The 27824-nt window shown below is 49.9% G+C and overlaps 1 protein-coding gene and 1 pseudogene across 1 annotated transcript in view; both read right to left on the bottom strand.

Annotated features, from left to right (window-relative positions):
* KCNK12 (potassium two pore domain channel subfamily K member 12) overlaps positions 1 to 15000 on the bottom strand; it is a 52308-nt gene extending 37308 nt beyond the window's left edge. Inside the window, exon 1 of the mRNA XM_060027583.1 lies at positions 13828 to 15000. Coding sequence (XP_059883566.1) covers positions 13828 to 14218 — 391 coding nt within the window. The 5' untranslated portion in view covers positions 14219 to 15000. The remainder of the gene's footprint in view (positions 1 to 13827) is intronic.
* Positions 14483 to 27824, bottom strand: part of LOC132435372 (archaemetzincin-2-like) — a 96026-nt pseudogene continuing 82684 nt past the window's right edge.

Raw genomic sequence — 27824 nt, 5'->3', positions numbered from 1 at the left:
TCCACGTGGAAATGTCAAGCTGGCCCTTGGACCTGTGGTCTTGAAGCATAGTGTGGAAGATTGGGGTTATTCTTCTGGAAGTCATCAGCAGATAGGTGGGCTTTAAAGCCATGGGGTGTGAAGGGGATCAGAGGATGTGACCCCAAAATATGCAACTTTGGCATAAGGATTATTTTAAGCTGGAGGCCATAGAGAAACAGCAGACTCAGGAAAAGCTTTCTAACCTTCCCCTATCTGCCCAAAGGTAGGGTATAAATTTTCCTTTGTGAAGGTGTCCCCCCGCCTCCTCAACTATACCAGGAAAGAGGAACAACTCTTAATAACCAGAGACACTTCTCACCCCAAGACTGCACAAATTGGAGTCTGCACAACAAACCTTACTAAAATAACCCTTACCTTCCTTTCCCCCATATATTTACCTTCTCACAAGTTACCACTCCTAGAAGCCCAGACCCTTTTGCCTTTGCCTTATCACTTCTCCACAATTTACTGCTCTTTGTTAAAATGGTATATAAGCCTCAGGCTTAACTGCTTCTTTGGATCTCAGTTCTTTTCTAAGAAGCCCTCCATATGCATACATCATAAGACTTTTCTCATGTTAATCTGTCTTTTGTCAGTTTAATTTGCAGTACTCCAGGTATAAAACCTAAGGGCATAGAGGAAAAAAGGTTGCTTCCCCTACAGGTTAAGTAACATTGTCTGGAGAGAGAATCCAGGGAGAAAGGTCTAAGGACTGAATGTGGGGTCCTCTAACAATGAGAGATCACACAAAGGAGGGGATTCAGTGAAGGAGACAGGATAGCAGCCAGTGAGGGTCAAGGAGAGCACGATGTCTCAGAAGCCGAGAGAAAAGAGGATTTCAAGGAGGAATGGCCAGTGGTGTCAACTATTGCCGAGTGGCTGAGTAAGATGAAGACAGGGAAGTCATCACTGGATTAGCAGAAAGGAGGCCATGGGGGATCTTATAAGAGCAGACTCAGTGGAAATATGGGGTAGATTCTGGATCGATGTGGATCCAGGGAGGAAGGGAGATGTTGACTACTCTTTGGAGAAGCTTTCCCGTAAAGAGGAGCAGAGAAATGGGGAGGTAGCTGGAAGGTGATGCAGGGGTCAAGGAAGGGTCTATTAAGAAGGAAGAAAAGACAGCATTTTTGCATGCCAATGGAGGACACACTGACCATGTATGGGGCGGGTCATGGCAGAAACAAGTCTCTGAGAAGGTTGGAGGGGATGAGACCCAGTGAAGCAGGCATTTGAAAGTGGACAATCTGTCTGCTATCATAAGGAAGCAGCAGCTCCCCATGATGAATGGATCAGCGGTTGTAAAGATGAGAGTCCCTGTCTGATGACTTGTATTTTCTCAGGGAAGTGTGAGCAGAGTGAGGGCTATGGGAGGCTGGAGGTGGGAAGAAGAGGGATAAGTGGTGAACTGACACAATAGGAAGGTAGTAGGAGGGTCTGCCAGCATGGAGTGTCCGGCTGGTCCCCAGGGTCACTAATTTAAAGTTGGACCAGTCAGCATGTTTGCATGGTTTTCTCCAGCCACGTGTAGCGGCTTGGGTACAGGTAAGGAATAGGTGGAAAGCTGGCATTTTGATGGTACCAAGTTGGGGACAGGGACACAATGCAGGGAGAGAGAGAGGCAAGGAAGTTAAGGGTGCTTGCAGAGGGAAGCACCTCTGAATCTAAGTTGGGTTAGAAAAGAAATGAGGGCCCAGAAAAGATGATGGAAACATAGTAGGGGACTGCCCGTTTGGGGTCCAAGGAATACTATATTGGGGCAACAGTGGATGAGAGCTGGAAGGATGGGAGGTGGTGATCAGAAGGTGAGCTTTGAAGGCAGTGCAGTTCACTGGTCATAGCAAGGACATGGGTAGAACAGAGTACCTGCCAGAGTGGGACAGAGAAAAACATTGCTGTGGGTGAGATGGTCAAGGAATGTGAGGCCCAGGTCTTGGATGGATCATGCCTGGGAGACTGGAGGGGAAGGCAGTGAGCCAGACTTGTTCAGTGAACGAGCAGGAGATGTTTCCTGGCAACCCCACCAGTGAATGACAGAGCTGAAATCCTAACCCAGGCCAGGGCCCTCAGCACTTGCGCCTAGCCACTACACTGCACTGCAAACCGTCTCTTGGTGTTGCAGATTTCTTCATTCTTAACATGGAGACACGTACAATGCCCACCTGCCTGACTGAACAATGCACATCGAGGAGCCTTATGAGGCACTTTGCGTACGTTGGGCATATGCTCCGTCGGCTGGACGGCTCCAGTGGACCTGGGCAGCTCATCAGTACAAGACACACCACCCGCATTAGCTCTTGAAACACACACTTCTGAATTGCCCACTGGGTCATGTGTATTGCTCACTAATTCGACCAGAAGCCCTTGACTTTAGGCACTGGGCTGCCTCAGGGATTTGGGGTTTGTGTGAAGGTGGCAATGGCAGTAAAGGGGACTTGGTGTGGCTCTGGGTTCCTGACATACTGGCTGCACGTTGCGTCTCACTGTAAATGCACTGGTGTGCCTGGAGAAGCCCCGGAGTGAAGACCTTTGCAAATTGAAGCTTTCTTTTACAAAGTGAATCATCGTCTGATTTGTAAGTGGAGATTTTCGTATTTTACTTTTCCTTCAACTGGTGCCTAGGTAGAGTTGAGAATCTTGGAAATGGCCAATTATTCAAATTTATGTTCTTTCCACAAATATTCGTGGAGCCCCTCCCATGTGCCAAGCCTGGTGCTAGGCACTGGGTGATGGAGCAGAGAACAGGAGAGACAGGCTCCTGGGTGCTGGGGGGATCAAGCCCCGCAGTTTCACTCAACGTGGGCAGAGTTTTGTGTTTTCCTTTCCCTCTCCGGCCTGGGCTGTCCCTGAAGCTTCTCTGGCAGGTCCTGGTGTGAGCAGCTCACCACGAGGTGCTCAGAATTCCGCACACTTGGCAGCAAGGGAATGAGGTCGGGGCCATTTGGAAAGCATTAGGGAAGAGTCACGCGGAGTGCGATTCGGGGCTTGTGTTTATCTCAACTGTAACTTTCCAGAAAGCTGGGACACCCCATTCCAATAAAAGCTTCCCCAAGTATTTTTAGAGGCATTGTGATGGTGCTGGGCTGTGTGGATAGGGGTGGTTTTCTGGATTTGTGGAATTGCATTTAGTTACTGATAAAACTTCTGTCCAATTTGTGAGCCAACATCTGGTTTCTAAGGGGTGTGCCGTGGGCTGGTGATGGAAAAGGTAGAACTATTGAGCCGAGAGGCAGAACTCAGCAGGGCTTCCTTGTGGCTGGAAGCTGCGGCCAAGGCCAGGGCCAGATGGGGCATCTGGGTTGGTGGGAGAGCTGGGGCCAAGGAGCCTGGCCTCCTTGTTCAGAATTGAACTTTTCCCACCACTCCTGGGGCTCTGGGGGCTGAGGCTCAGAACTGTCTGGTTTGGTATCAATCCAGTGATTCTGCCGGGCCCCAGGCAGGGTAGGACAAGGACCCAGCTGACTCAGAGAGCCACGGAGACAGCACTGTCCGCCAGGGGAGCCCCAGCCAGAATGAGCTAGCTGTCTCCTGCACACCTGCCAGGCGGGGAGGGAGACGGGGGTGCTGGGAGGTTCCTGGAGCCCAGCCTGGGCCCAGGTTTTTCTACTCTCTTTTTATTATTTCCAGCAGTCCAAGGTTTTCAGTTACTCACACTCATTTATTCATTCCATCCATTCAACATTGATTAATCACCTACTTTGTGCCAAGCACTCTGCTCCATGATTTGCAGAAACTACCTCTTTGCTTTTCAATTATCCCCATCTCCAGACACGGTGCCCACTTTACAGTAGTCATTCAATGCATGGCTGCTGCCATATGGCTATTACTGTCATTAACTGTAGCAGTGACAAGCACTACTAAGACAGAGCTCCTGACCTGGAGGAAGGAGAAAGGATACCTACGATGTTCTGGGTCTGGTACCAGCCTTTACCATACCTTACCCCACCGAACAGAGGCTGGTATTATTGCCAGGGAAACTGGCATAGAAACAGATAATGACCACGTGTCTGGGGGCAGTGAGAGGGGCTCCAAGAAGGTCTCGCTTTAGGGGCCTCGTTTGAGCTGCACCTTGAAGTCCAAGTTCACTTGGTGGAAAATGGAGAGAAAGGGGAAAACATTCCAGGTGGAGAAAACAGCCTGTGCGATGGCCTGGAGGCGGAATGTGCCTGGGGTTCAGGGTGGGGTGCAGGAGGGATGGCCAGAAGTTAAGAGTGGCTAGAGCTGGGGATGCACCAGCAGGTGCTTGGTTTCACGCCTTCCCTCAATGTCTGGGTGGGTTTGCCTCCAGGACATGACCTTGGACAGTCCTGAGCTGGCCGAGTGCCCAGACGTTCCTGGCTGATGTGCTCAAGTGCGGACCTTCCGGTTATTTGCTTTTCTGGTCCCGCCGCTCTGTGGCCACTGCTGCTATCCCAGGTGCAAGGCTGAGGGCCCTCAGCTCATGAGGTCCTTTCTCTGGGCAAGAGCTTGGTGTAGTTGGCCCCCAAAGTTCCCATCAACGGCTCCCAGAGTTGTAGTGAGCTCTGCGTGAAGCACCATGCTTTGCCTGCCTGCAGCCTCCCTCAAAAGGGGCGCAGCGTTGTGTAGGATGGAAAGCTCAGTGTAGCCATGGGGGCTACAAGGAGCATAGCACAGCCAAATCCAAGCCCCTAAACTGTGCTTGAGCCCTTGCTGACACCACCTCATATTCACCTCTTCTGCCCCCACCGCCCCCAGACCCCAGACTGGGCTGTGACTCTTCTCCCTCTGTGGTCGTGCATGGCTCAGGGGCAACAGAAAGGATGCCATACAGTCAGGAGGCCTGAATCCTCTATCCTGCCATTGACTCCCTGCTGTGTGAACCCAGGCAAATCGCTTAACCTCTCTGAGCCTGTCTCTTCGTCTGTGAAATGGGATAATAGCATCCTCTTTGCTGTCCTAGGCTTTGGGGGAGGTTCCTGAATAAACATGGGTAAAAACACAGTAAACGGGCAAGCACGACGTGTGTGTGTGTGTGTGTGTGTGTGTGTGTGCGTGTGTGTGTGTGGGGGGGTGACAATCAGTGAGACCAGCGATGTTGCGGTTACCCTCTTTCTCCCCGGAACAAAGGCCCTGGCTGCTGGCATGGTGGAGTCTGGAGAGGGAAAATGCTGGCAGGCCCTGCAGCCTCCCCTGTCCTGCCCTAGGACAGGGAATGCTTTTTCTACCCAGCAGGGGAGCTGAGTAGCCCCAGGGTGAAGGGTACAGAGTAAGGTTTGGGCCTGGGGACCTGAAGCAGCACCCTGGTTCCCACCCAAAGTGGGGCTGTTCACCTCAGTGCCGTCCTGCAGCCTCCTCCACCCGCAGTCCCAACACCAGAGTCGCCTCAGAGAAGCGTAGCGAGGCCTGGCCTCAGCCCCATCTGGCCTCTCTGCTGGTCTCAGCTCCACGACCTCCCCCTAAGCCCAAGCACTGCCAGGAGGCCTCAGCCCACTAAACCAGGATGGTGGGCAGGGGTGTGGCTCCCCAGGGCTCTGCTCTGGGGGTGAGAAGCAGAGACGTACCGGGGGACAATGGTCTAAACCACCGCTCAGTCACTTGTTCAGTTATTCACCAAACAGCTTCTTTAAAAAGATCAAAGAGCACACACGTGAGGAATTATTAACACATTCTAGTTGAGGAACCAAAGAAAATGCATTTTAAAAAGCACCCTCCCAGGCCAGTTATGTAAGGCGCAGGACAGCAACATGCCCCAGAGACAGCGGCCGATGAGAGGGTGGCAGATGCCACAGTGCAGGGGCGGCTGAGACCCAGAGGGCTGTACGCAGAGTGGTGGGTCGGCGATGAACTGGGCCTCGGTTTCCCCCCGTGCAGGATGGCAGCCCAGGGCTCACCCAGGAGGCTTGCCCAGTTCTGAGGAGCTGATGCTTTCCAAGGGTTTGCCAGGCACTGCACACGTGGATGAGCTCATTCAACCCTTGGAGGTGCCCGTGGGGTAGGGAACATTGTTATCCTCACTTTACAGAGGAGGGAACTGAGGTAAGAAGAGGCACATCCTCTCACTGGGAGCACATGGCTTGTCAGTGGCAGAACTGGGACTGGGACCCACTCTGCAGAGTTGGTGCATTTAGTCTGCACTAAACTGCACCAGAAGATGTGAGCAAATAGCCTTCCCAGATATGAGAACATCAGAGCTGGAAGGGACCCACGTGACCCCGGCACTCCCTGCTTTTAGGAATGAAGCCACTGAGGCCCTGCGTGGTGTCGTGTCCTGCCCACGGCCGTGCAGCCAGTGAGGGGCAGAGTGGGTCCAAGCTGCCAGTTCCTGACTCACTGCTGCTTCTCTCTTCCCATGCTATGCCCAGTGCAGTCTGGGAACCAAGAATATGGGCGTCACTGGGAGCTAATGAGGAATGCAGTCTCAGGTCCCACCCAGACCTACTGAACAGAAAGTGCTCTTGCCCTTTGACGAGAGCCTGGTGATTTGCATGCACTTTACTGATTGAGAGGCACTGCTCTGTGCTACCCTGCCTTCCTGGTCGGCAATATCTGTTACTGTGAGAATAATGACATTGTATCCAGACACTGTAAAACTTCAAATTGCAAGATACCGGAAGCTCCATCCTGGAGTCACCTGGGATCTGGGGGAAGTGACAGAGTGGGCCCCCCAGAGCTTAATCCTTCACAGGGCCCTGCACACCCATCCTGCTAGTGAGCTTGGGAGCTTAGTCCTGAGCTGGGCTTGCCCAAGCCCAGGGAGGAGGTGACACTCAGAGCATCCTCACCGGAGCCACTGGCTGCTACGGTCCCCCAAGAATTAGAGCTGGCGGTTGGCTAGGGAATGGCCTGGTTTAGGACAGAACTTCCTGGGGCCAGAGCCTGACAACCGTGGTGGCAGCTGCCTAGAGCTGGCTTGGGGTGAGCCAGGGGGCCTCGGTTCTCTCTCACTCTCTACCAGCACCTCTCCTGTACCGTCTCAGTCCCATGGAAAGTCCTTTGTCCTCAGAGCCTCAAGACCCTATGCCTCCCCAAACTTCACCTCGTAGAAACCCTGCCACTGACCCCAGGTGAGATCAGAGCCTGAGACTGCCCAGCACGCCCACCTCAGCCCCACATTCTGGTTGGCTGGCTGGCAGCCCCTGGCCAGGCCCTGGATCCTGGGAAGGTCAGTGGAGCTGGGCAGAAGCAAGGGGAGGGCTAGGAGACTAGGGCAGACCCTGGGCTGGGGCTGTGAACAGAAACACAGTGGCCTTTTGCTCCGTCTCACCTCCTCTGAATCTGAGGCCACCACGCAAGGGCACAGAGAGTCCCACTGGAGCTGACGGGGGTGGGAGCCCTGAGCTCCACCTTCGAACACAGACCTAAGGCTCCCCCACAGCCTTCAGATGCAGCCGGAGCTTCTCCCTGGAGGACCCTCCAAGGCACTCGACTTACTTTGCTGCTCCTCAGATGCCCTACCCGCCTCCCTCCAAGCTCTTCCCCTTTGTCTTTGATGTACTGTTCAACTTTCACCCCTTCTGGGAAGACTGGTATCTGCTCAGAAGAGCCATGGCGGGATCTGGTTCATTTGCAGGGTGTGTGTGTGTGTGTGTGTGTGTGTGAGAGAGAGAGAGAGAGAGAGAGAGAGAGAGAGAGAGAGAGAGAGACAGACAGAGAGACAGACAGAGAGATCTTCAGCAGTATTCAGGAAACTTTTCCAAGGCGGCATGAGAGCTCAAGGACCTCAGAGTCCACATAGGCAGGTCCTGGGTCAGCACCAGCTCTCAGCAAATGCCCCTCGGACTTGCTGTGCAACCTTGAACACCCTCTCTCCTTCTCTGAACCTACGTAAAATGAGGAACAAGGCTAACTTAACCCTCTTCGGGTTGGTCTTGGAGGAGCACCAGGGCTCCTCAGAGAAGCTTTCAGGGAGTACCTGGCATCTAAGGGGAGGCCTGATGGGTGGGGCTCCAGCTCCCCTGTTTTCTGTAATAGGCTGCTTGTTGGCCTTTGTTGACAAAATGGTATAAATGCCTGGGGAAAGTTCTGGAGGATTTCTATGGTGCTCTCCAGCTGGAATACTCTAGAGCTAGGTGTCTGCTCCATGTGGCACAATTCTGGGCCAGTCCAGGCTGGGGTCCTTGGGCACAGTCAGGACCAAAGGGAAGAACCCTCTCCCTCAACTGGCTTGGCCCAGGAGTGGTGGCAGACATCCCGGGAATGCGGGGGACAGGAAGGAAGAAGGTCCAGGTACCCCGTCTCTGTCTTTGATGGCCGGGCAGCTGCTCCTGTTCTCCTTCCTGCCCTTCTCCACCCACCCAGAATTTCCCAGAGGAAGTGGCTCTCATTCAAGCAAGGGAGGCTGAAGATGCTTTAGTCACTGACTTGTTCAGGGGTCAGCTCAGCCCCTGGGAGTGAGTGCAATCCTGGAGTAAACCAAGTGAATCTGTGGCCTGTTTCCATGGGGCAATTTGCTGGGTAACTGTCCAGTCTCTTCTAGGCTTTGAAGAGGTTGTAGGCTCAGCTCAGGAGAGATGAGACAGTCCTTCACTCCAGAGGGACTGGCCCCAAGAGCCATGAAGATGGTAGTGTGCCCTGACTATCAATTTCACTGCTGGGAATTCAACTGAAGGAGATATTGCGTAAAGAAAAGGCCATCTTCATGAAGATGATGACTGTGGCATTACTCACAACAGCCCCCAAATTGGGAACCACACCCAGCTACACAGCAACAGGGGTAGTAAATTACAGAACGTCAGTTACATAGAATATTATGCACCCATTAAAATTAGTATGTAGAAACATGGAAACAACACTGATAAAAAAATGTTACCAAAAGCAGCTCAGCACTTGTCAAGGAGTTCCCTTTCTTTTTCCTACAAAAGGTGACAAAGAACCGCAGGGGAACTTGCAAAAATGAAAACAGTTATGTTAGGGCAGAGTATTAGGAGTTATTATAATTACTGACTATTTACAATGTGCTGGGTTCAGTGCCGGGTGCTGAGGACAGAGCAGTGAATTAGAATGTATTTCCTTGCTCTCCATCTACAGCTTCAAACCTAAGGATGGATTTTTTTCCCCTAAATGTCCTTCAGAGTTGTCATAGCATCATCTTCCAATAAAAAATAGCTGATGAGAGAAATAAGCGAGGAAAGGTACTCCTCTCCTTCCGGGTAATGTATTTCATTCCCGGCATCAGAGCCGCCTCCGGCTGGATTACACACATGTCAGAAGAAAACCGAATGTGAATGTGGTAGTGACATTTCGGACTCATAATGTCTTAGTTTCCTTTGAAGCAAAAACATTTTTAAAACTCCATGTTAAAAAAGAAGTAAAAAGTTAGGACTTGAAAATTAAGTATGCCTAATTCTGAAAGTAGCAAGCTAAATTATGCAGTGCCAAAAGTGACATCTCTTATACCTACACCATCCCGGCTACAGCGGCATGGTTTTAGCTTTATAGCTAAAATATGCTGCCAGAAAACCTAATAAAAGGAAGCAAAAATATTTCTGTTTATATCAAGCTGCCATTTGAGAGAGACTTTGAAATATGTTCTTCTCTATGTGTAAATCTGACAGCAGTTGCATAATTAAAACCCCAGTGGAGAGTTTCCTTTTAATCTTTTCAAAGTAAACCAATAAAACATCCTTTAGGATGTGAAATGATGGATTAATACTCTTTGGATTGCTTGAATATCTTTGAGCTAGGGCCTGACTCCAAGAATACTATTTAGTACTAAAAGAACACCAGCCAGCGTCTTTCTCTTTAGGAGTTCATGTAATCACGGGAGATGCAGATGACATGCCAAAGGCGACACATGCATGGTTATGAGTTCTGCTTGTCTTGGATTTTGTTAAATGGAGGGATGAATAAATGGATGTAGTTACATGAAAACAAACTTGATTTCAATCCCCTGGGAATATGTCATAGAGCATAAATGGCAGAAATAGCAACTGCCCAGGATTTCAGTTCAGCGTAAGCAATCAATATGAATAATTTAGACCACGAAGTGGATTTTCATTTTGCTTAAGCTATTCAGACTGACTTTCTATTCAGCCTCAACTACCACTGAACAGCCACTGGCAAATCTTCCCACTGGGTCTATGTTGTACGGACAGTTGCACATTACCTAACTCCGGATATGGGCCTTGTTCAAGCCAAATGTCAGGACAAGTATTCTACCTCATCATGGTGTTTCATCTAACATGAGTACACACAACCACACCTGAATTTTTCTTCTGTGTCTCCCTCTAGCTGAAGGCCCATTCCTGCCCCTTCTTCCCCTCCCCTACACAAACACACACACACACACACACACACACACACACACACACACGTGTGCAAAAGAAGGCAGAGAGAAAGTGGCTGCTGTCCTTGGACCAGAATTTACCCGAATGTCTCCTACTTGCTAGCATTTCTGTCTCTAACCTTCTTGGTACTGGCTCTTGCCTTCCCAGCTGTCTAAGACTTACCAGATGCTTCTAGTCTATCTGACCTCTAAGATGTGTCTGATCCTTCAAGTTTTCTCTGGACTTAATCAACTGTTGGCCTGACCAACAGACCAGTCCTTTTGCTCAGCCCTGCTGTAGTGTCTGTCAGACACACACACACACACACACACACACACACACACACACACACACACGTTATTAAATACTTCAGCCTCAAACAGGAATGTGCCCACCAATTATATCAATGAAACTGGGAGAATAAACACTGCATAACTTGGATTCTGGACCCAGCTGAATACATAATTAACTGTGACCTGAGACACGTCCCTTAACACTCTGAGCCACATGGGATTGGACCAAAGGACCCCTCCTTGTTCCAATCATCATTAGTGAGGCTAGCCAAGATGTGGCGCCCATGAACACTGCAATCCAACTGCCCATGTTGGAATATGCTTCCACCTTTGTCTTGTAGAATAAGCTTTAACCTTTCAACATATTAGCACTTGGGGCCTGATATACACAATATATCATATTTATGGGATGAATGAAGAAAGGGTTCTCTACACTAAAGTCTAGATGAATCATTTAGTTGGGTCTATACAATACAAGAAAATGTCCACACTGCTGCATGGACCATACACACTGTGATATTCAAATAAAACCGAGTGCATGCTAATTTTCCTCTTCACTGGATGAGGTGTCAGATAGAGAATACTGACTGCCCATTTTGGATTCAGCTTTGGTTCCCTGAGCTGCAGAATCCATAAAAGCACCAGTAATAATAATTGTCTCTGAAGACTCAGGGCATTTAAGGGAAAGGAACTACATAAACAGAAATGAAACTGACGTAGGTAGGTCTTTACTTAAATCTCATCCAAGTACATTTTGCAAGAGAAGCCTGAAATAAAAATCATGCTACTTCAGGATTCAGCAGAACTTATGTGACAGAAGTGACCAATTTGAACCACTGCCCCAGACCACGTCAGCAGGTGGATAACTGATAGAGACCCTGCTACTTGTGTGGCTTTCTTGGCACCTCTGCAAAGGGGCTAGTTCAATGCCGAGCTGTCCACTGGCTGGTTCTGGTCCTGAGTGCAGCTCTTCTCAGAGGTAGATATCTCCCTGCAGCAGATTTTGGAAACAATGTGCTGGGTCATTTGTAACATAGCCACCAGCTTCAGCATAGCCTCCTACAATGCTTGCCTACATCCCCAAACACAAATCAAGAAAGAGAACATAGTTTCTTTCTGCTTGACTAAAGAACAGCCAATCCTGCTCGTAGATTAAGGGCTCGGGCTTGGAACAATTTACCAACACGCTGACTTGATTTTGTGCAAAGAACTGACAGAAGCTGTAGAAGCCATGGCTGGGCGGTGAATGAAGGCATTGATGGGAGCTCATCAGAAAGGCACAGAGACCACAGGTCACTGGAATGAGGCCCCATTTGGATAGACTCATGGCCTGTAGGGGAAGGGGACACTGCTCCCACCTTTCCCTTAACCTGTGGGCTCCATTAGGAAGCCAAGGTCAGAGCACACCGCTGGGAAAGAAAGGCTGTGGCTGCCCAACTTGTGCACAGGTTGCCTCTAGGTGAAAGCAAAAGAGTGTGTTTACAAGAGGAAGAGCATAAATCAATAATGAGCTATGAACACATGATGTCATCTTCCAGGACTAAGCGTCTTTGGTACTTTTAAAGCACTTAAAAAAAAAAAGAAAAAAAAACTCTAGTTGCTATAGCAACTTGATGCAGCTCTTAAAAGGGGATTTTTTTTAAGGGGGTCATTTTATATCTTCAATCACCATAACAACATGATATAGCTTTTAAATGGTATTTTTATCCAATTTGTGTGTACTTTGGACTTGGGCCACATTTGCCTTTTCTATTTAAAGTCATCAGATCAAACATGACACATGAAAATTCATTGAAAGGAAGCCCTTTCATAGACTATACATATACACTCAGAGAGCCATCTCTAGCTGCTCATATCCTGCACATGGACACAGTCTTTCTCTCTGCCTCCCAGCAGCCACCTACAATGGCTTACGCTGGCCAGTTAGTCCATTCCCCCGTCTCTAAGCTGGCATACCAATCCAGCCCAGAACCCACCCACAGAAGGCGGGCCGGTGCAATCCCTCACCTCTCAGCCCAGTGAATCCAGTCCCCTCCTCCAAAACTACCACCGGGGGATAGTGCTTTGGGGTGACTAGAGGCATGACCAACCAAGGGCCTTCTTCCACCCTGGGACTGGAAGCAGGAGGAGATGAGACACAAAGTCTTGCCAAAGTGAAAATCTTGTATTTATTCTGCACTCTATACAGTAACGGGAAGAGGTCTGTTTCACGTGACACCCAGGGCCCAGGGAAAGTGGGGGAGGGATGGGGAAAGTGGGTGAGAGGAGAATAAAGAGAAGGACAGGGTGGAGTGGGGAGCAGTGATGGCTCCACAATCTCTACAAGAGAGGCTCAGAGGAGGGGCGAAAGAAACAGGGGGGCTTCGAGGAATAGTTACACAGCATTTTTTGTACAGTTGCAAAATCATGAACTATTTTACCAAAAATAAGAGGAAGGGATGATGGAAAGTATAGAGAAACTACCCCCTGCACCCAAGCTACCCCCTTGGTGCCACTATTGGTTGGACAAGATAGCAAGGTAACAAAGAAGAGAGGTCAAGAAATTGGAGGGGAAGCTGGAAGAGGGGAGGGGGGAAAGTAAGAGGAGAAAACCAGAACCAGAGCGGCTGCAGTCCTATTCTCCAAGTCTAATGGGGTGGTGTAGACTGTAAAAAAAAAAAAAAAAAAAAAAAAAAAAGCGAAGGAGATCTAGGGATTCGTCTGGGGAAATGGTCGCCTTCCCCAGGGTAAAAGGTCTGGAGGACTCTGAGGGAAAACGCGTGTAAAAGAAGAAAGGAGAAGAGAAGGGAGGTAACAACGCTGTGAGTGGAGAGAGGAAGGGTTTTCCAAATCACCTGGATGAGGAAACCGAGGACTAGGGGGCGTGAGAAATAAGAAGGAAGCAGCAGGCCCCTGATACATGTTCTCCCAAGTCCTTTTTTAGAAGCCGAAACTGAGGCACAAGCGGTTAGGTCACGCAGTTGGCAAGTGCTGGAGCGCGGGCGGCCCCCCGTCTGCCCAGCGCCCGGGTGAGGGTTCTCCCCGTTTGGCCTCTTTGCCAGGCAGTCACCGCTGGGTGCGCGCCAGAGATGGGCCTCTCAGGCCACCTCCCGCGCCGAAAGCCAGTAAAGAGGGAGACCGAGCAGGAGGAGGGGGACGGGTGGGGAGGAGAGGGCGAAATGAAAGTAGGCAGCGGGGCCTCAGAAGGGAAGAGGGAGCCGAGGGACGCAGCTCGAGCCCCGAGCAGTGGAAAGGGCGGCACGTGAAAGACGCGGAGAGGAAAGTCGCCCGCTGGGCGCGCCGCTCACCTATGGTCGACACCACGGTGCCCACGAAGTAGAAGGCGCCGGGGAAGTCCCAGCGCGGGCGCAGCGCGTCGGCTCGGACGCCGGCTGCCAGCGCGGCCTCGTAGTGCCGGAGGAAGGCGCGCAGCTCCGGCTCGGCCACTCCGTGCGCCGCGCTGAAGTTGCGCAGCGTGGCGCCCCAGCGCGCCCGCGCCTCCGCCTCGCCCGGGCTCTCGAGCGCCGAGAAGACTGTGGCGCCAGCCACCAGGTAGAGGCCGATGAGCGCTGCCAGCAGCACGAAGCGACCCGTGTCCTCGTTGAGGTGCGAGCGGCGGCAGCAGCAGCAGCAGCAGGAGGGGCGCGGCAGGCGGCGGCGGCAGCGGCGGGGCGGGGGCCGGGGGCTGCGGGAGGACATGGTCCGGAGCTCAGCCCCGGGGCCGGGGCGGCGCTCGGGGCCCGGGCCGCGACATCCCCCCCGCGGGAGCAGAAACGTGAGGATGGTGACCAGGGGTCGGGGGCCGCCGCGGAGCCCCTCGCCGCCTCCTCCAGAGCCCGGACGGCGGGGCGCCTCCGCCTCCTCCTCGGCGCTCAGGCCGCACACGGGTCCCGCGGCCCTTCGGGCGCCGGAGCTGGGGCGCTCCTTTCTGCGCCCCGACGCCTGGCCGGCTGCCGCGGCTCCTCACCCACCGCCCTCGGGCGCGGGGGTCTCAAGGTAGGCCCCTGCCGCCTTGTGGCCGGCGTCCACGGGGCCCCGGGCCTCATACTCCTCTCCAGACAGGCCGCGGGCTGCGGGCGGGGCGGGCTGTAGAGCCCGGGCGCCTAGGACAGGGACGGGAGAGCAGGGCACGAAGAGAGACCCCGGGCGCGTCCCATGAGACGTTCCCGGCTCAGCGGCTCCCCAGCGCAGGCTCCGTGGGCAGTCCAGCTCCCGCCCCCGGGCTTGAGCTGGCGGCGTCGGCTTCGGAGCCTCGGAACCGAGCTGAGTCCGGGGAAGCGCTCCCTTTCCAGCTCCAGCCGGAGAGCCGCCCGGCACGGAGAGGCGGAGTCACCGGCGCCCGGGGCGGGGTGTTGGGGGGTGGGGAGTAAGGAAGGGAGAGAAGGGGTGGGGAGTTGGGCTGCTGCGACGCCTCCCTGTCGTTCTGGCTGCACTAATGCGGGGCACCGAAGCAGGTGTCCGGACTGCGGTGCTGGCTACCACGCCGCCAGGGAATACCGTCCAGCCCCTCCCTGCGCTTCGGCTCCGGAATCCCTCCCTTCTGTCCAAGCCGTCGTCAAACTTTGCTCAACTTGATGTTGTCCTGTGGTCTCAGGTGCTGGAGGCCGAAAGACGGTAATGCCCTGACACTGGGCTCTCCAGCTCCAGTCCGAAGTTTAAGTTCCCTGTCGCTCGCGTCTTCTTCCTGCATCCATCCACAGCGCCAGGTCTCGGAGGGTTCCTTTGGGGAAGAGATTCCGCTTAGGAGCGGAGAAAGGGCCACTCGACTCGGGGCGACCGGAGAATGAGGGCGTCTCCTCCCCCTCCCGACCGAGCGGGTGGCCGGCGTCAGCACCGCGGACAGCGCATCGGTGCCGCAGCCGCCGGGCGGGCGGCTCTGGGGCTGTGGGGACCCGCGGCGCGGGACGAGCCGGTCACCCTGCTGCGCTGTGCTTCCCCAAACCCCCGGTTTCCCTTTCTACCTCCCTTGTGTCCCCTCAACCCCTAAGGCAGGTGCGGTCGCGGAAGCGGAGAGCTGACAGGGAGGGGACGCTGCGGAATAGAGACGGGGGAGGAGTCAAGAGCGAGTAGAGGACCAAGGTGCCACGGGAGGAGGAGGCCTTCGGGCCCACCGGCTGCTGGATCTCCCTTCGTCACCCCAACCCTCTGACCCTCCGGTCCAGGGCGGGGAACGCTGGATAAGAACCTGGCTGCGGCAGGGTGGGTAGAGGAGGTGCAGGGAGAGCCCACTAGCCGGCTGCCCCGAGGCCGGCGGCGGGAAGGCTGGGTTCTTGAGCGCTGAGGAGGGTGTGTGTGTGGGGGTACATCGTCGCCCCCTCCGCCGCGTGGCAACAGGGAAACACGGTGGGGGGCTCGGCCCCAGCGTGGGAGCTTCTCCGCCCTCCGCGGGCCGCCTTTGCCGGGATCTCTAAGTTCTGTGTCGAGGAACGTCCTTGGTACGGATAGAAAACCGTCCTCTTCTGGCAGCCAGCCCCTTCTCCGTCCGTCCCGCTTCCACGGGAGAGGGGGACCCTGATGATGATGAGACGATACAGATAACAGAAAATGAAGATAATTATGGAGGCTGTGCTTAGCTACCCTAGGTGGGTGAACCGTGACTAAATACAGAACTAGCCCCCCACCCCAAGTCTCGGGCGGTCTGGTCTCCACAGCAGAAAACACTCAAGCTAAGGCCGACCCAAAGTAGTGGCATTGTCAGTCCCCTAAGCGTCAAGGGACTCAAAGTCGTCCACAGGCAGGGGGTAGGGGTGGGGTTTGGGCAAGAGAGCTGTCCAGAAGCTGAAAGGCATCTGACTTCAGATGTTGCTTTACCCAAACCAGGGCACATCGGAGGCTTGGATCTTCCTAGAAGTTCTCCTCCAGTTTATGGGTGGAGCCAACTATACTCCCCTTTGTGTTAGGGGAGGGGCCAATGGGAGAAGATCCACCACTAGCATAGTCAGAACCAGCCTTATTGGTACTGGATGGCATGTGGTTAACTTCGCAGTGGTCTTCTGAGAAAGGGGCAAGGGGAACCTTTGTGTGAGGGGGAGAACATCTCATCCACTGAGAATATAGAGCCCTCTCCTCCTTTTTCTGGAGCACAGTGGGAGCCTTATGTAAACACACATTTTTGCCATTGCAGACTATTTTTACTATTGGCAAAATGCACTTCAACTACTCTCTTCAAGCCTTTGCCTCCCGTGGGCTCACCACTGGTGTCACCCCAGCCTGTTCCCCCATCCCTACCATACCCCCATCTCTACAAGCTTCTGCAGGCAGGGAGGACAGCCTAGCTGTGGGCCTCCAGGGCTGGATTCCACTTGACTGGTCAGCTCTGACAGAAGTGTCACCCCTGGAGTTGGCCCTGGAGTCTCCAGATGCAGTCTCCAGATGCAGAAGGGCATTGCCAGATCTCTCAGTGGTTTCCTTTGCCCAGACTCCCAGGTCAGGGACAGAGTGCTTTGCTGCAGTGTTCCGTGCCTCTGGACCTGCTCCTTGCCCAGCTGGCAAAGGGCCTGCCTTGTCCTCCCGCTTGTTATTCTAGCTTGATTAGTAGCAAACCCCTGGCATCAATCTCAACTGTGAATGACCTAATCAATTTATATAATAGGGAAATGATCAGTTCCCTGAACATAGGCTCGGGTTCTTTGGGGAACCAGTGCCATGACGAATGCTGTTTTTTTGCCCACTGAATCCATATAAGTCACTGGCTTCCAGCTGGCTACCCTCAAAGCTTTTACCTCAGCCCTGAATTGCTGCAACAGCCTCCAAAGAATGGGGGCTTGCTATCACAGATGCGTCCGTGCTTCGGTCTATCCTGCCTGCACCTGCCCATCATTGCCCTGACCGTGTCCATTTGATCTGATCATGTGACTGATGTCCATAGACGACAGTCTCCAATGGTTCCTTCAAAACTATAAAAATTTAGTCTCAAACACTTGTGGCTGCTATTCAAAGTCCTTGATGATGTGATTCCCAACAAATCATTCTAACCTCACCTTCTACTACTTGCTGCTTATCCCCCAAGTACTCTGTGCTCAGCCCAATCACCAGCACTTTGCTTATGCTATGGCCCTGCTGGAGTGTCTTCTTCCTTCTCTTCTTCTCCAGCTCTTCATACATGCAGCTCAACTCAGGTTAGACCTTTTTTCTTCCAGAAAACTTTTTCTTTGTAGGATATTTTGACCCAATCACTTTGACTGCCATCATTTCAGCTGTAGATCATTTGATTCTGAATGTCCTCAAGAACTTCACACAAGACACCAGAGCAGGTACAGCCTCTCTGTGTCTCTGCCTGTCTCTGTCTCTCTCTCTCTGTCTTTCTGTATTTTGTAAAAGAAAACACAATGGCAGGAGTGTTAATCAGGAAAATTAGGTAAGGTCAAGTGCGATCAATTGACGATTCCACTCCTAGGTATATGTCCAAGATAAATGAAAACATACATTCATGCAAAAGCTTGTGTGTGTACGTTCATAGCAGCATTAATCGTAAAAGCCAAAAAGTGGAAACAACCCCTATGTCCATCAACTGATGAACAGTTCAGTACAATGTGGTATAACCATACAATGACATATTGAGCAATAAAAAGGAATGAAGTACTGATTCATGCTACAACATGAATGAATCTTGAAAGCATTATCCGAAGTGAAAGAGGCCAGTCACGAAAGATGACATAGTGTATGACTTCATGTATGAAATGTCCAGCATAGGAAAATCCATAAAGACATAGTAACTTAGGTTGCTTAGGGCTGGGGGATTAAAGAGGAATGGGAGTGACTGCTAATGAGTATGAGATTTCTTTTGAGAGTGATAAAAAATATTCTAAAATTGATTGTGATGATTGCACAGCTCTGTGAATATAGTAAAAAGCTTCAAGTTATACATATTAAATGTGTGACTTGTAGAAAAACAAATACAAATGCAACTAATCAAGCAAATCTTTATTGAAAAAAATGGAAACAGAACTTATCCCAAGAAAAATAATTTCTTTAAAATAAAAAAATAGGAAAAATGGGAAACAGTTTAGCACTATGTAATGTCTTTTTGTTTTTGTCTCTTGTACCCACTTCTTATTTAAAGTCTATTTTATCTGATATTAGAATAGCCACTCCATCTTTCGTTTGGTTACTGTTTGCATGGAATACCTTTTCCCGTCCCTTCACTTTCAATGTATTTGTGTCTTTGGATGTTAAGTGAGTCTTTGGTAGACAAAACATAGTTGGATCATGAGACTCTCTGTCTTGCAACTGAACTTAAGAATGCCTATGATTGTACGTCTGCCTCTTGATATATCTCCAAATAATCAATGAATAGATATATTTATTGAGGACCTACCAGCTACAAAACAGTGTGCTATGAACTCTGTGTGTGTGCGTGTGTGTGTGTGTGTGTGTGATGAGCTCTGCTGTTCCTGCAAGAGCTTAATGCCTGGCTGGGGAGACAAGATATGCATATGGGAAGCAGTAAGGACTGTGCTACTGCAGATAGAGTTAGGAGCTGACTGTGTGGTACTGATCATGGGAGGTCAGAGAAAGGGGTCTGTGATGAGGGCTGCAAGAGTCCAAAGTTTGGGGTAGCAGGCAGTATGTGGGCAGGTTCTGAGGATGGGTAAGGTTCACAGGTACTGGAAGAAAGGGAACATCCCAGCCAGGAGAACTGAGCTGGTGCAAGAAAGTGAAGCAGGAAAGAGCATATTTTGTTCAAGGAACGGTGGCAAGCAGAGAGTAGATGTGGGTGAGAAGAAAGGGAAGAGTCTTTGTCTTTTATATTCCATGACCTCATTCTCTGGCCTCTCAGCCTCCCAATATGACGTCAATGCATGTAATAACTGACACTGTGAAACTCAAAGATGAATGCTTTCCTTCCAGAGTGAGAATCAGGTATCTAATGTAGATGGACTTGGGCTTAATGAAGATAATTTTATGGCAAACTTTTAGTTTCCCCATATATACCACCACATGGGGTTAGCTGTGGCTGCAGAGGAAAAGAGGGACAAATGTGGAACATATTGGGTATACAGTCAAGGGCTCTAGTGTTAAAACCTCCTTGGGCTCCAGTTTCCACAACTGTCTTTGCAAAGAATGCACTGTGTCATCTTTGTATCAACATGATTCTTGAGGATTAATGAAGTCGCTGACGCCTGTCCGTTTATAAGGAGCTTGGAAATGAAGCCCGGAATCTTAGGGTGAGGAGCTGTTATGAGGTCACGGGAGACCACTCCTTGCCTCCTAATTTTCTTGTCCAGAAAGCTGTGGGTTTCTTGTCTAAATGTCTCCATGAGTTCTCTCTCACAATGCCAAATCACTTTTTATTAAGAAGTGATTTTTAAATGTCTATTTCAATTCTTTCTTATTTTAACATCTGATTTTTTGTTCTGTAGGTAAGGCCATACATGTATTGATTTTGTCCCAAATAGATTTTGATATAGCTTTTTAAAGACTATGTAAGTAATGTGTAAATAACTTAGAATAATTGGAAGATTCAAAAAAGGAAAAAACAAAAATGACTCCAAATTCCATTCCATTATCCAGAGAGAGTTACTATTATCAGTCATTTTAATGACTCTCCTGCCTGCTTGGCTGGCTCTATCTATCTATCTACACATACATATTTAATTTTATTAAAATTATGGGATATGTTACATACCACTTTAAACTTACTCTTTAACATTATAGGTCATTCAAAAAATATTTCAATTCAAACATATCTGTGGAGCACCTGCTATTACAGGTACCTGGATTGATTAATGATCATGGAGCTTACATTACTTTCATGTTTTTTTAAAATGTATATATATATATATAGAGAGAGAGAGAGAGAGAGAGAGAGAGAGAGAGAGAGAGAGAGAGTCAATTGTTGGCATAGTGCCCTTCCAAATGAAGATGTAGCTAAATTTCACATTGGCAGGTATTCCTGGATTTTTAAGGTTCCCCCCTCATCCCTTTCCCCTATCTTTTTGCATCATTCTTTAGTTTCCTATTAAAATATCAATAGATGTTTGGGTTTGGCTTCTCAGTGAGACTGCTAGTTCCCACTCAAATCCATTCTCCACCTCTTTTTCTGCAACAGAACATCCATTTTATTTGTGGTGTCAATGTGCCCACTTAAAAGACTATATTTTCAAGCCTTCTCTGTAGTTAGGGGAGACTGTGTTTCTAGCAAATATTCTAGTTCTAGCAAAATATTATATGGGACTTTCAGGAAGGCTGAATAAATGAAGATAATTCCATAGGAAAGGGTGCCCTTTTATCCTCCCACTATTTCTCCTTCCTCAGTCATGCATCCTACAATGTGGATGTGATAGCTGGGACTCCAGCTGCCATCTTGTATCACGAGGTGACCTTGAGGAAGGAAGACACATTGTTGTAGAGCAAGATGATGAAATGAGCTTGCATAACAGAGAAATGCCTATCTCTAGTCTTACAAGGGAGAGAATTAGCCTTTAGGTATTTAACCCACTTCACTAATTAAATATTCTGAATATTCAAAAGTTCCTGACTGAAATCAGTCTGAGATGAGACTTTAGACCTTCAAATACCGTGAGACAATCAACAGGCCTGACTCCTTCTTCCGCTTCAAATTTTCCCTCTCATCCCCCAATTTGCCCTCTCTCAGGTATCTTATACCTTATGGTCTCATGATGGTTGACTTACCTCTATGTGTGTGTGCGTGTGTGTGTGTTTCCACTTTATTCCTACATATTCTTGCAATTGGGGGAGCTGAAATATCAGCAACTTTTCTAATTCGAAAACACTAGGTTACCAGACCCAAAAGCAAAGACAAAGCAGAGGAAGAGGGAACAAGGAGAAAGATGCTTTGGAGTTACCATAGCTAATATCCCATTGTTTGAATGAGTCATAGGTCTAAGAATATTGAACTGATCTTTAGAGATTCGAGCATTTGTTTTAGCTGGGCAACTCTTAAAAAAGAGCGTCGAGCCCAAGAAGAGAGAGGAATGGAAGGCAGTGTTGGAGAGCGGGCAGTTTTTGGAAGCAGTTGTTCTTATAACAAAACCATTGTTCAGATTGTCAACTGGGCTGTGGTTGTGAAACATGTGCAAAGACGAGATTTGTTTATTAGACATCAGTTAAAACTCTTGTGCTGAAGATGGATCAAAGCACAGAACATCATGCTCACCTTAAACAATTGAGAGGGAAATTACTTGCTAATAGCTCAGTAATGAGCCTTGGTGGGTAGAGATATTGGAGGACGGTGTGGGAGTGCGGGTGATGTCTGGAGGATTGATGTAGGTAGCTGTGTGGATGGGGTGGGAAGAAGAATCTTGGGGACCCCTTTCCAGTATTACATAAGTCAATAGGGCTTCTAGGGGCAGCAGTGCTCCTTGTGGATAGAAGATCTTCTCTACAGATAAACATATGAATGTGATCAGCCTGCCTTCATTCCTCCCTACCCCCTCTTTCCCTCCCTTCTTTCCTTCATTCCTTCCACCTATACAACAAATATTTCTGAACCTCTACTCTGTGCCACGCACTGTGCTACTAAGGATTCTGACTCATTACAGATTATTTTAGGATGGAGTAGGAAGGAGGGTGGAGTGCCACTGAGGGTAGTTGGAATCATAGATAAGAAAGCTAAGGCCCAGGGGGACAGTCAGAGGCATTCACATCCCACAGTACGTCTGCAAACTCTGTCCACCCAAAACCCCACTGGACTGGCTGGGTGTGAAGTGAAGTGTATTCTATCTCTGTGTGGTCCTGGAGCCTCCAGCATCAAAGTTCCCTGGAGCTCTTACTGTATATGCAGTGCCCAGGGTCCAACCCAGACCTGCAGAATCCCAATATCTAGGAATTGGGCCTGGGAACTTGTGTGGGCCACAGACTTCCCAGGTGAGCCTCCTGGACCTTCGAGTTTGTGGAAGTTGGGCTTGGGCCATTGGATCAACTGAAATGGGCCTTACAGGGTCAGAGTCTGGAAATATACTTGGCCCTAATTCCTGTGTCATGAGGAAAGGGAAAAGAAATGCAAAGCCTGCTCTAGGGCCAGCTTTGCCACTCACTGGCTAGGTGACCTTGGCTAGTCGCCCTCAGCCTACGGGTAATTATTTGAGCCAGACCCAGCAACAAACATCCCATTCCTTGACGCAGAATCATGACTGTGTCCAGGTATCCTGGATGCTCAGCTCAGGCACAAAGAGGTGATGTCATTAAAAACCTTTCTTATGAGCAGTTCTTGAGAGATACCTCTTCAGAGTTGGAAGACATTCCATTTCTATCCCAGACTTTCCTGCCTTGTTGTCAGGGAGGTTTCTGGAAGCCTAGGAACCCAGAGTCAGTCTTTCCCAGGAGCAGGGTCATGAAAATGTGTCTGTATCATCTCCAGGGCCCCCGAGGATGTCGGCCTGAAGCCCCAGGTTTGCAGACCCTTGTGTTCAGCCTATTGAGCAGCTCACGCCCTTGTAGTAGCACAGTTGAGAATTGTCAGGAAGAGAGATGAGGGAGAATGAAAAGGGAGACAAAAGGGACCAGCTCTGGAAAAGTTGGCCAGAGAAGTTCCAGTCTCCCCAGTTTGCTGAGCAGGGAGGAGAGCGCTGAGTGAAAGCACTGTTGTAGATGGATTACAGTCTGGGAGGTGCTTTCTCGTTATACGAGCCCTCATTATGTGACATGTAAAAAGCATAATATACTGTAACCTGGGGTAAAAAGCCAGCGATTCACCGGATTCACTCTGGGAGCTATGGCTGCCCTCAGCATTCCTCATAAGCAGATTTTATGAGGAGAAAAGCCCAGGTTGGGGTGCGGGAAGGCCTACGTGAAAATGCTGGGATTCCAGTGACTCCCTCCTCTCTTCCCAGTTCCCCAAAGCAAAACTACATCTCAAAGGGCCTCAGGCTCATGGGAAAGATCCCAGGCTCATTTGCTCGTTTCTTTTCCATTTTCCAGTAAGTATTATGGGGCATCAAATACACATCAGGTGTGCTGCCACGTGCCAGCTACAAGAGCCAAAACTGACGTTGTTCCGGCCTTCGCCCAGCTTCAGGCCACCGGGGAGTCACACATCACAGAGGTAAATGAGAAATTAACAACGTAACAGTACTGTGAGTGAAAGCTGCGTGGTTCTGCGAAAATGCGCGCAGGGAGATTTGACCAAACAGGGCAGAGATGTGCAGGCCTTGACCAAGAGGAGGGCGTGCGAGTGCCAGGGAGCAGCCACTCAGAGGGAACAGCATGTGCAGAGGCCTCTGGGCAGCTGGGAGGAACTGAGGAAGGGCGCTGCGGGGGTGGGGGTGGGGGCGGGCCGGCAGGGCCCCTGCCCCTGCAGGGCTCTGGAAGCCCTAGGAGAGTGCCTCAGAGGAAGGGGAAGCCGATGTCCCGTTCTAAGCAGAGGGTGCTGGATTCTTAGTTGGCCTCTGATTCTCCCAGGGTCTCATTGTGGGTCAGGGGAGCCTGGTCTGGAGCCCTTCCTCCCTCCCTCTCACCTGCCACATCTAGGCAGACACCCAACTCCTGTCCATTCCACCTTAGAAATTGCTCCCAAGTGGACCATCCTTCCTGAGTCCGCTGCCACTGCTGTGGTGGGAGTTCTAGCGTTCCTTCGCATGAACTGTTGCTGTCCTCCCAAGTCCTCCACTTGAGAGTCGTCCCTCTGCAATCCACTCTCCCCAGCGGCTTCCTTCCTAAAACACACACTCGGCCTCTCCCTGGCTTGTGTGCTTCCCAGAGCCTAGAGGAGCAATCCCAGTCTCTTCAGAGCAGCCCTCAAGTCTCTGCTCTTTCTGACCTTACCGACCTGCTACCTTGTCTCCTTACTCTCCGGCGTCCCCCTCCCCTCCCTGTACCCCTGATGCTAGAACTGCAGTTCAAGGAACTTCTCAGCCTTCCGCAAGCACCCACGTACCATCTCTACACTGTTGCCTCTTCCTGGAATGCCCTTCCTTCTTCTTTACTGGAAACTCCATTTCCTTTGTCAACACAGCAGTAGACATGTCACCTCCTCTGCCAGGACACCATCAACCGCCACCCCCAACCCCAGCGGGAAAATTCTACTGCTACAGGTCTTCCTCCCTGGCTAGGGAGGGCACACCTCTCTTGAGGGCAAACACTCATACAGTACTGGCCCACAGTGGATGCCCAAGAAATGATGAAAGGAAGGACCATATATTATATGATTCCATTTATATGAAATGTCCAGAACAGACAAACCATAGGAGATAGAGAATAGATTACTGATTGCCAGGGGATGGGGGGAGGAGGGAATTGGGAGATATGAGGTTTCTTTTTGGGGTAATGGAAATGTTCTGGAATTAGATAATGGTGATGATTGTACAATATTGTGAATATACTAAAAAAAACGCTGAATTATGCACTTTAAAATGGTTTAAATGGTGAATTTTATGGTCTCTGAATTTTCTCTCAACAAAAAAGTTTGGAAAGGAAGTGAAAAGATAAGTGAGTAATGAAACACTTTTTCTTATTTTCTAATTTCCTTTTATCTCATATCCTTTCCCTATTCCCTATTCACTTCCCCAATGGCTAATATTTTAATTGACATGAAGAATTTATCCAATCACCAATCATATCTGAATTATAATAAAATACCAATTGGCAGTGTTGGATCAATGGGGTTTGACTCTTTTGCGATGTGTCTTTTTCTTGTTCATGTAGAAACTTTAAAGGGGGAGAAGCTACCTGGTCTGTGTCATCTTCAATACATCCATTGCCCACTTTGCTAAAGACCAAACTTGGACTGGTATCAGTGAAACAAGTTATTATTAGGACTGTTTGTAGTTAGACTGTAACCAAAATAACTTTTCAAAGCCCTTCATGCCCATGAGCTCATTGGTTCATCATGAAAATCTTCTGGGGAGGAGTGTCCTTTTGATGGAGAGAGAAATCATGTATCCTTCCTAGCTCGGGAGTGGCCAGAGGTGCTGAGCTGAGCTCTTCTGACCTGTTGGTCATTTCTGCTGCTGAGAGAACGAGAATGTGCTGAACATTTTTCTATGTGTGGGTTGTACTTGTTACTCTCGTACTTGTTATTTAAATTGTACTTGTTACTGTTGAGTAATAGCAGCCTCCCTGGGAACATCAGAAAACACTAGAAGGTATAAGATCAAAGACATCACTGCAGTCACTCCAGCTGAGAAAGACAGCAACAAACCCCAGTTGACGAAGTTGCTTATGTTGACTCCACTGCAAACAATTGAGTCAAATTCCCATCTCCAGCCCCAAGAGACCTGAGACACGCCATTAAGTGGAAATTACAGCAAACCTCCTTCACCCCAAGATGTCCCAAACACTCTTGTGATTACAGAATTCTCAGCTGAGAAACTTAAGACCTTACTTAAGATTTACAAAAATGGATTGGGGACCAAGTTAATCTATGAAAACCTTTGTAAATATTTTCCCATGGATTAATAAAGAAATCCTCACTTATATTACAAAAGAGAATTTCAACCATATTGCAGACAAAATATGTGAGTAATTTGTTACAAGCTAACGTTTTCTTGGCACATACTATATGCCAAGCACTATTCTGAATGGTTTAGATGTATTCATGCATTGAGTCCTCACAGTGACCCTGTAAGATAGGTGTTCCTGTTGTCCCTGTTTTATAGATGGGGAAATTGAGGCGCAGAGAAGTCAGGTAATTTGCCCACGGTTACACAGATGGCAGAGCTGGAATTTGAACCCAGGCAGCCTGGCTCCAAAGTCTATCCAACAAGTGGAGTCCACAGGGCTGTGTGGTTAGTGGGACAGGCAATAAAAAAACATTTTGGCTGAAACATTCTCAGTGGAGGACACAACACGCAGGAGTAAATCTGCATTTAATAGGATCTCACTGGAGATTAATTTGTGATCGTAAATGCTTTCTGTTGTGCAGTTTGCTTGTTTCCACAAAGAGGGAACAATCCGCCTAGACTATTTTCATGTTTATGAACTGGCAGGTGGGCCAGGTTAAGGGCTTGGGAGCTGATGGGGAGCAGAGTGAAGCTAAGTGGGCTGGACAGTGAACGTGGTGAGGTCAGCCTCCTTATCCAGCTCCTAGCCCCTCCATCCTACTGGACACTCTCCTGACTGTATTCTTCATGTGCCTCCTGTCCTTGCCTCCAGGACACTGGATTCCCTCCCATTTCAGAAAGACTGAAAATCACCTCCCTTGTCCTCTAGAGAGAAGTGCCCTGTTTCTTAGGCAGAGATGGTTAATTAAATTTTCAAGTAAGTAGACAGTCGCTTCCTTAGTTCCTTGACGTGGGGTCAGCACTAATTCTTTAAAAAGAACACTGTAGAAACAGCAAATTCTGAATATAAGTTGGATGCTTGCCTGACTTGGGCCCAGACAAAGGGCCTGGTACCCACCTTCTCCTTGCCCCCTCCTTGCTTCCTGAAAAGCTCAGCAACTACAGCGTTCCTTCATCCAAGCACAGGACCTGAGGGCGGACGGGAAATGGGGTCCCTGAGGTGGGTTATTCCCTGCTCCAGAGGATGGAAGCTTTCTGGAGTGAATGCCTGCGGCTGGGTATATTCCTTGGTCAGTCGTCACCAAGTCTACAATGGGAGGTTCTAACAGTGTGTGCTAAACGAGTGCTGGAAAGGAAGATCTTGGCACGGGCCACAGTGGTTGCAGAAGCAGGTCTGTGAAAGGAGGACTTGGATCCTGTGTGAGAGAAATGGCAGCCCCCAGGGAGGGAAGGGGCAGGAAGAAGATAGAGAATTCCTATTAGCTTGTTCTGGTGTAGCTAAGATCGTTAGGTGGTTGAAGAGATGATTCTGGAAAGGTCCACAGGGTCAGTGTGGCTGGGAGAGATACCGGCCATGTTTTCTAATCTGGAATCAGGACACATGGTCTGATCTAAACGTGGCGTCGGGACAGATGACTGAAAATCAGGGCTGTGCCAGGGGACCTGAGGCCCGTAGTCAGGTCCACTTACACAGCAATTATTCCTCTTGTGCCGTGTCCTCCAAAAATGTCTCAGCAAGAGGAGAGAGGGATCAGGAATGAGAGAGACAGGAGAAGCCATGCTCTCTGTGGTCCTAGAGTGGACATCAGTGGTTTCACCACCCAGACTGCCATTGGAGAACACCTCCTCCCCCTTCACAGTTCTCTGGTCGGGGGGGGGGGTGGTGCGTAGGCAGGTCCTGTGAAGCTCACCCCCACCCCTGCCACAGGGACGGGCTGAGACCCAGCCTGGCCAAGCAGCGCACTCCATCCACCTGCTACAACAAGTGAGCAGGCAGATGAGACTTAGACCTGGGACTTTTGGTGGATCCTTCGGGGAAAGCAAAGCTCGCATTCAGTGGGGAACCTTAGCTCTATGGATCACGTCTGAGTGGAGGGTCCGGAAGCCAACACGTGGCCAAGCCT

The sequence above is a fragment of the Delphinus delphis genome, chromosome 12 (assembly GCF_949987515.2).
Source record: "Delphinus delphis chromosome 12, mDelDel1.2, whole genome shotgun sequence".
Classification (NCBI taxonomy): domain Eukaryota; kingdom Metazoa; phylum Chordata; class Mammalia; order Artiodactyla; family Delphinidae; genus Delphinus; species Delphinus delphis.
Note: the sequence above shows the minus strand (reverse complement) of the source record. Positions and strands in the feature narration are given on the sequence as shown.